Genomic DNA, 8,207 nt, shown 5'->3' with positions numbered 1-8,207 from the left:
ATCAACATTAATTCAATCTCATCTTGCTCTCTGGGAAAGATGAAAACCAGCCCCGAAAGACTTCAAACGATCACCACGGTGATTGTACTGTAGAAACGGAGGCTGCAGTCTGTCTGTTCATCCATTTGTTACGTGCTGAAGTTCAGGGTCTGGCGGCTGGGCTTGGGTTGACAAACACTCAGCTTTTACATTACTCCCATTTCTTGGCTAGCTTAGCGTTAGCATGCTGTCTGTGGAGATGCTTGCTAGGAGTTCTATTGCATAATGCAGATGCTTTTTGCACTACACTCACGCACTCTCCTCCTTTGGTGCAATAAAAATTCATGAATAAATGATCAATTAAATGTTAAATACAAATGTTCTTAAACTGAGCATTAGGTAGAAATATCCCTGCAACACTGGCCTCCATCAAAAGTATTCAAACAATGAAAAAACGTTAAATCAAATGGCCCAGACATGTTGGAGCTACTTTGAAGTTTTTGGCTCTGTGACAAGGAAAAGCGGACTTTTCACCGTGACTGAAAGCTGGATAACAGTACTTTCTGACGTCACCGCCATTCTTCATAATAGTGACGGTGAAGTCCGGTGACGCACAACAGGTTCTGATCACTGCGCTTAACAGGCTGCTTACCGAAACTTCACTCAAGTAATCATAGTACTGCTAAGGCGTTACTTAGCAACACTATTCACACTGGTATATAGGAGCGTACGGATCGGAGACCGTACGAAACAAACAGCTCCAGAAGCTGAGTGCGCAGACAGCGCTGGAGATAGTGCTGTGACACGGGCTACGCGCTATGGACTACTGTTGATTTGTTGAGGAAGAAACAGCGCACACTCCAGCTCCTTCTGGTGCTCACACACCTGTTTCATTCACCTCGCTTTATTTCTGCTGATAACTGTTATCGTGATACATTGGGCATTAGAGTGCTTGTTGTTGTACAGTGAGAGAAAACCTGCGAGATCATGAAGTCTCTGCTTGTAGCAGTTTTAATGGTTCTCATCGCCGCCGCCCAAGTTTCCGGCGAAGAAAATGACCCAAAAGAGGACACTGATTACTGGACGAGCACTAATCAAATCCAGGTATTTATTCAGACTTATACTCTCTCCTTAATAATTCATAAATACTACTATTTAAGTAGCTCATCTTTTAGTCTCCTTCAGTGGATGAAAGCAGAATAAATTTATGTACCGCCTAACAGGCGTAAGGAAATTAGTTTGACTTAAGTTTTTTTTTCTTGCTTTTTGTGAGAACAAAGACATCCCTTTACAGAAGTATGTTAAACCCCAGCGTCACACTGTAGGTTGCATATTTGTATTTTAAAAGATATTCAAATTACATGTATACACAAATTTACTGAACAGGTGTATATAAAGGCTTATATATTAGCTTAATCACACTTTAGGAGCGACTGTCGGCACTTTGTCATAATGGGCATCGTCACTCTGTGCGGGACATTAGTAGCGCAAAGATCCATATTGCCAGTCATAATGATGCGTACTGCACGAATATAATCCTGAGATGGAAACAGAAAATGGCAAGAAAAGATCCAAATACATTCTGCTTTACTCAGTGTATTTTATGTGGGTGGACCGGTGGGTGGGTCTTTCAGCTAATATTGATTAAGATAAGGTTCTGGCAGAATTCCGCTTTATTCTCTTGTTATAATGACATGAGCAGGTAGATATGGTATTAACACGGTTGAGGTATAGTTTGATGACGCAAAATTTTTTATAAAGATAAGATCCACTCTCACTCCACTCTGCCTCTCAGTGTAAGCATTCCTTCTCTCCCTCCACTCAGAATGGCTGGATTTCCGACAACCCGTTCAGAGAAGCCCTGCTGAGACTGACAAGAAAGCCAAAGCCACATCAGTTTATCGGTCTGATGGGGAGGCGCTCTATGGGTAAGAGCTATTTCTTAATAAAAGTACTGCTCCTATGCATCAGTTATGCTAACCTTTCATTTTTACTTTCATCCTCCCACAGCAAACACACAGATCACCCGCAAAAGTAAGTCCTGAAGTCCTTATAGCTAGAGCAATTTTCCTGCTCTTTAATTAAAACTCGGAACAAAAAGACCTAACCCCTTTGCCAATAGCTCGAGATATGTGGCCAGTTACCTCAGAGCTTTGACTGGCGCAAGCTGGTACGCTGCTCATTTGTGCACAAATCAGCATGCACAACGCAAAAATGAATTTTAACATAACAAAATAAAGCTCAGGTAAAAATAAAGCTAAATAAAAAATTACGATTTTAAAACAAATATAAATATCAGTATGTACAGTAGTGGAAATAGGCAAATATGAATATTATTGCCAAATAAAATTGATGAATAGCTACAACCATCTATTACAGTGATAAGTTAACAAGAATTAAATAATCACTTTGAATTTACCACCATATCACTTGTGTGAATTATAAGTAATCCTGTTACAGTATCACTTTTAATTTAATAGAGAATAAATTACTAGTGATAATGTAATAATCCTCCCATGTGGTAAAATGAGACTGCTCTGTGGTGACCAATCAGAGACGTATACATCAGGTGGGATGTATTACTCATAATGGTGAGGGATTTCTTCAGCATTCTCCTCTTAGACACCTCTACCTGAGTCTTCAAGTTTTACTCCCAGAATCAGTCTTCAAGATTAATTTGTTCAGTTTGTTGACATTAGCAGCTTTCATCCTGCCGAACACTCCTGCATAGAACACCACACTTGCCACCACAGAGTGATGGCAAGTGATGTAAACAGCAAAGCCTTACAAATGTAACGTCCTGAGCCTTTTAGTAGATACAGGTCGCACAGATTCTGCTTCGTGTCTCATCCATGAAATAAACCCTTTTAAATGGATGGAAGGGCATTAAAAAGCATTCAGGACATTAACCCATAAAAGCCCAGATACATTTTTACTGCCAGGAAAACTATGGGAGAGTCAGTGTTTAAGCTTTAACAGGAACTTTCCTCAGTGTGTGAAGGGACGAGGTTCTTTAATATCAGACACACAAGCAAAGGCAAGTGTGCAAGGGTCAGATGGACTTGTGTGTTTTTCTCTAATAATGTGCATTTTGACTGAGACTAAAGGCAAAAGAAAATACATTGAGTTTATAGATGTACGGAGACAGTGGGTGGAGAGGTGTACACAGCTGTGACAGCTCTACAGATATCAGCTCGCTCCACAAAAGTGGAAGGTCTTTGTTCCACAAACAGAGCATGGAGCAGAAAAAGCACAAATTCCACTTGCCCACCGTGTTTGTGTCTGTGGGCAAGAAATGCACACGTTCCCAGGGTTTAATTAACATACACCCACCAAAGATTTTTTTTTCCTAATGTTCTTTGAACTCATTAATTAGTGAGTAAAGAAGGTGGTCCAGGGGAGACGCCTGTGTGAGACAAAGAGGGAAAAGATAAAGAGCCATGAGGAGGAGGGGATTTTCTCTTTCCTCTGTCATGGTTTGCGTTTCATCTGAATTAGTCACCTACTCAGTGATGCACTCAGTGCAGCGTAAGTAAGCAGACAGCTAATTTATCCCTGTAGTGCAGGACCTGCTGTAAAACAATCATGTGGACATGTGGCCGTTCAGTTGAACTGTTCATGTTTCAACAGAAAGTCTTTAATACTAACAGAAAGAAACCAAAAAGACACAATTCATTGTTTTGTCGATGGCTCAAGAGACATTACAGTTTTCTTGTTGTAGTTAGATGAATGAGACATTCAGTGTTGTCTTATCTCAATGTCTTTCCTATGAAGGACATAAAGTGAACTCCTTCGTTGGACTGATGGGGAAGAGGAGCCAAGAGGAGCCAGGTCGGTTCACTTAACGAGGTTTCATTTTCTCAAAAACAAACTGAATCCTTAAGATGGCATTTTCCCCTTTTTCAGCAGAGTCTTATAACTGGAACACAATAGAGATGTATGACAAGCGCCGCTAAACAGCTGTCATCTCTCTGCTTCTCATCAAATATTCTTCAGCCACGGCACGGGGACCGGATGTTGGTTTTGTTTTTCTCCAAACCGCATATAGCTGTTAGCTCATTTAAAAGATTACATTTTTCATACTGTAGTGAAATAGCAGTTCTGTATTAGTGTCAGTTTGATCTGTTTCGGTAGAAGAAAGAGTGGAGTTTGAGGAAGTGTCATTATAAATGTTAATTTCCACCACCTGCCAGTTTTCTGAACAGTCTGCTGATAGTTTCACTTCATTGTGCCTCATAACTGATTGTTTTTTGCTAATACAACAAAATAGCACAGGTGCTCATTTTGGCTTTCGAGTGACTTATAGAAGCTGCCTTGTTCTTCATCTGCATATGTTGTGATGTATTAAAATAATGTTAAAAATTGTATTAAAATTATTTTATCACTGGTTCAGTCTTAAGCTTGTACAGTGCAAATCAGTGCTCAGTTAATCTAGATGGATGGTGCTAGGGCAGACTCTGATGGTAAACAGTGGTACTGCATGAAATATAAATGAAGTAAACAGTTTCTGTTGCAACAGGAAATTTTATTTTAGCGTCAATTAATGTAAAACACAGAAAAATAGAGACATAAAAGATTAGTTAAGAGAGAAATACAAATGCAATACTGCCTAGTGCAAACATGATTCAATAAACTAAGGTTGGATACAATTTCCTTGCTGTAGCATATGGTTATTAAATTACATTAGACTGCAGATATTAGTGATCTCTTCCTGTAATCCACTTTCAAATGTGACCATGGGTGGGACAGTTATATGAAATGTCTAACTCCTAGTTCCCAAACTGTTTGAATGGTCATTCATAGTCAAGCATGAAAAAAATGATTAGATCTTTTACGCATGTCTCACTTCTGCCAAACATGAAAAATATCCTTTTACAAAACACTTGCATAATATGCTAGTTAGCGCCAACAATGCTGCAGTTCTAGCTTGGTGATTAAGAGCCAAACACAAACTGAAACCAAACCAAACCAATTCAAACTACCAGAAATCAACCAAAGCTGTCAAAAGCTGGGAGGTAGCAGCATGATAACACTACTTACTGACCTCAGTCAGTTATAGTGCAAACATGATACCACCCTTACACCCTGTAGCTCAGGAGGTCGAGCAGGTCATCTACTAATCAGAAGGTTGGCGGTTTGATCCTCCAGTATGCACGCCAAAGATCCAATTCCATCCATCCATTTTCTTCTACTGGGCTGCAGGGGCAGCAGCCTAAGCAGAGAAACCCAGACCTCTCTTTTGGAGAACAATAAAGCGGTCCCAGGCCAGGAAAGGGTCCCACCAAGGAGGCATTCTAATCGGATCCACGAACCACCAGAACTGGCTGCTTTCGACGTGGTGGAGTAGCGGCTCTAGTTTGACAGTTTGATGCACAACAGTGGCATATAAACACCAGGCAAGTGAAAACAGGAAAGTGAGGAAGTGCTCAATGAAAGTCCACTAGCAGTTGGAGCTTATAGCAGGGTAACTAAGAGATGGTTCAGGTTCACCTGATCCATCTCCAGCTAGTCAGTATCAGAAAGGAAAATCTGAAGGAAAGTTTGAAGCTTAATCTTAAAAGCAGAAGAGCTTTGTCTTCGTTCTCTCAGCTCAGTGGAAGAAATTTTAACTGTAATTACACCCTCAAAGACACAAACACACAATTCATTGGTCTTTCTCAGGTTTATAGATGGACAAGGTACGGGCTGATGGATCGATGGCATCAATCCAGCGCGGCATCCAGTAATGGGAGAGCCACTGAGCACGGTCTGGGTAGTGCTTCTCAAACTCCTGTCTATAGTAGTAGGCCTCTTTAGTGCGTGGGGGATTGTGAGGGAACCTCTTGTAAGCTTCCTCCATGTCATCATCGTTCACCTAAAAAAAACAACAACAAAAAACAAAACAGACGGGTCACTCGCAAACTTTGTTCAATCAATCAAAGCATCAACATCAACTAACGAGCAATGTCATAATACAGAGCTAAGAGGAACACCTACAATTTACTGAACCTCTCTCTGCGGTTTAATTAAAGATTTTAATGCTGTCGTGATTAGTGTATTTGATCAATTTTCTGTGGATTCTTGGCCCGTTCTAATTTAAATTTACTTTAAATGCAAAATTTTAAGTTAAAGTAAATCTTTTATTCTGTCAAAGTGGTGCCATTGCACTGAGCTTGGAATTCAGATTTTTAGTAAGTGCACCTGTGTTATGAATTTGAAAATTTCCTACGTTGCGTTATTGCATTCACAAACCTGGGTGTCTGCACCAGCTGAAATCTGCCTGAAATCAGTCGAGATTTACTAGATTGTGAGAAGGCCGAAATCAATGTTAACATAAAAACTTTACTGTGAATGGGACCGAGTCAGAGGTTTCTCTACCAAATATTACCATTGACTCCAGATGCTCCTGCAGGTACGTGTACCAGGACTTCTTCACAGATGTCAGGCCATCACTAAAGGCTTCTTTACGCCTCCAGAGAATCTCATCAGGTATCAAGTCGAGACCTTTGAAGGACTCCCTCAGAAGGTGCTTCTCCACTCCATCCTGGTTTCACAGGACACAATACACTATTATTACAAAGCAAAGTTGCATGATAGTGTGGACACCAATATTGTACAGACTCACCCTAGGAACCCTCATTTCCTCAGGCAAGGAGAGGTAGTACGCTGTGAATCTGTGGTCCAGGAAAGGCACTCTCAGCTCCAGGCTGAAAGAGAGCGACACGAAATGAGCCTGAACTGAAATAGTCCATTGCAAAATCAATTTCTATCAAATTGTGTGAGTACAGGACAGGGTTACTAATAGGTCTATGCTATTAATCAGAACTCTGTCATTAATTTTTATTACTATATTTGAATAATAGTCAGCGTCACCTTATTGGTTGGTTGCATTATTTGGTGACCACTATTGGTTAATCACTGACATTTTGACAATGGTTAAAATGAATGCATTAGTTATTTTACCACCAAAGCTCTCCAGCTGAATTCCCGCTGTCCACTTTACCCTCCATCCTTTTCCCCCCCTTTTTATGGTCAAATTAAAGATGCTTCATGAGCACTACATGCTCTGAAAAGCTGTTGCACAAACAATTACAGCCAATTCTGAACGAAGTAATTGTAATTACAGGACATTTTTTCAGCAGAAAATTATCGCCAACAACAGGCAAAGTGCAATGTTCCCTTTTTATTTTTTGCTAGATTCTTTCAGTTACCGGTCTTAATTCTTCGGGCAGGGCTAGTGAGTAACAAAGAAGGGCTACCCATGTGCAGCAGTGGTCCGATCAGCACGGAGAACATCAAACATGTAGAGCTCCTCCATCAGACGAATGCTGTCCTCTGCTGCAGCTTTGGGTGTTGGAGCCTAGAGGAGAAATAAAGCCATGTTTAAATGAATCCTTTTCGATTGGCATTCTAACTTTAGGTTCAGTCTGAAGTTTTCCTTCAGACGTTGTAATATTTCTGGATCACAAGTCTGACAATTCTGGCTAACTAAAGTGTTTCGTATATTTTGTCTGTAATTATCATTTAAAATCATTTTTATTTAAAGCAATGAAACGTCAAAAGAAAAAAACAAATGCAATGAACTTAGATTTGCTCTACTTTGTAAGGTTGTCCAGATTTTTTGAGAAGTATAATCATCCCAAAGCATAAAGATTTCTGTATTCAGATCAGTTTAAAAAAAGAAGTCTTTCTTCTGCACAAGTTTGAGAAGCCACATGCAAGTCAGAACAGGAATTCCAGAGAAGTGATCCAAGCATGTCAAAAGTATTCATTCACCCATCCAAATCAATGAATTCAGGTGCTCCAGTCACTATAAAATCAAGCACCTAGGCATGCAGACTGCTTCTAGAAATATTTGTGAAAGAATTGGTCGCACTCAGGAGCTCCATAGTGGTACCATAATAAGATTCCAACTGTGCAACATAGGGATGGGTACTGATAAGATTTTCACGATTCCGATTCCATTTTCGATTCTGTTTAACGATTCGATTCTCTTATCGATTCTTTTTTTTTTTAAAAAAAGGAGATCACTAAGGTCGATTAGCTTAGAACTTTGTTTTATATCTTCTCTTTGAACAAGATAGAAATTTAGGAGTAACATGGCCTTACAAACCCAACAGTGAGATCTTAAGAGATCCAGCCTACGGCTCATCAATGGGGTGTCACCGGGTCCCCAGGAAAAAAAATTGTAAATGTAAAATAATAAAATAAATATTCTTCTGTAGCAACAACAAAGTATAACATAAATT

At 39.9% G+C, this 8,207-nt stretch overlaps 2 protein-coding genes across 6 annotated transcripts in view; one reads left to right on the top strand and one right to left on the bottom strand.

Annotated features, from left to right (window-relative positions):
* Positions 1-576: 576 nt before the first annotated feature.
* Positions 577-4,366, top strand: tac1 (tachykinin precursor 1). Of its 4 annotated transcripts, none has more exons than XM_005947041.3 (5): positions 578-1,083; positions 1,805-1,907; positions 1,990-2,013; positions 3,754-3,810; positions 3,889-4,366. In XM_005947041.3, exons 1-5 carry the CDS (start codon positions 967-969, stop codon positions 3,933-3,935), a joined length of 348 nt encoding a protein of 115 aa, XP_005947103.1. In that variant the 5' UTR covers positions 578-966; the 3' UTR covers positions 3,936-4,366. The 4 variants fall into 4 exon arrangements, with proteins under 4 accessions (XP_005947105.1, XP_005947103.1, XP_005947104.1 ...); XM_005947039.3 differs by having other exon boundaries at positions 579-1,083; positions 3,886-4,366; XM_005947043.3 differs by lacking the exon at positions 1,990-2,013 and having other exon boundaries at positions 577-1,083.
* Positions 4,367-4,452: 86 nt separating this feature from the next.
* Positions 4,453-8,207, bottom strand: part of asns (asparagine synthetase) — a 30,760-nt gene continuing 27,005 nt past the window's right edge. For both annotated transcript variants that reach the window (XM_005947044.3, XM_005947045.2), the window contains exons 9-12: positions 7,218-7,318; positions 6,584-6,665; positions 6,347-6,502; positions 4,453-5,833 (exon numbers count right to left, since the gene is read on the bottom strand). In XM_005947044.3, the coding sequence (XP_005947106.1) occupies positions 5,624-5,833; positions 6,347-6,502; positions 6,584-6,665; positions 7,218-7,318 (549 nt within the window). In that variant the 3' untranslated portion in view covers positions 4,453-5,623. The remainder of the gene's footprint in view (positions 5,834-6,346; positions 6,503-6,583; positions 6,666-7,217; positions 7,319-8,207) is intronic.

The sequence above is a fragment of the Haplochromis burtoni genome, unplaced genomic scaffold, assembly GCF_018398535.1.
Source record: "Haplochromis burtoni strain Fernald_Lab_line unplaced genomic scaffold, NCSU_Asbu1 Contig_366, whole genome shotgun sequence".
Classification (NCBI taxonomy): Eukaryota; Metazoa; Chordata; class Actinopteri; order Cichliformes; family Cichlidae; genus Haplochromis; species Haplochromis burtoni.
This window is presented reverse-complemented; position numbering and strand designations above follow the sequence as displayed.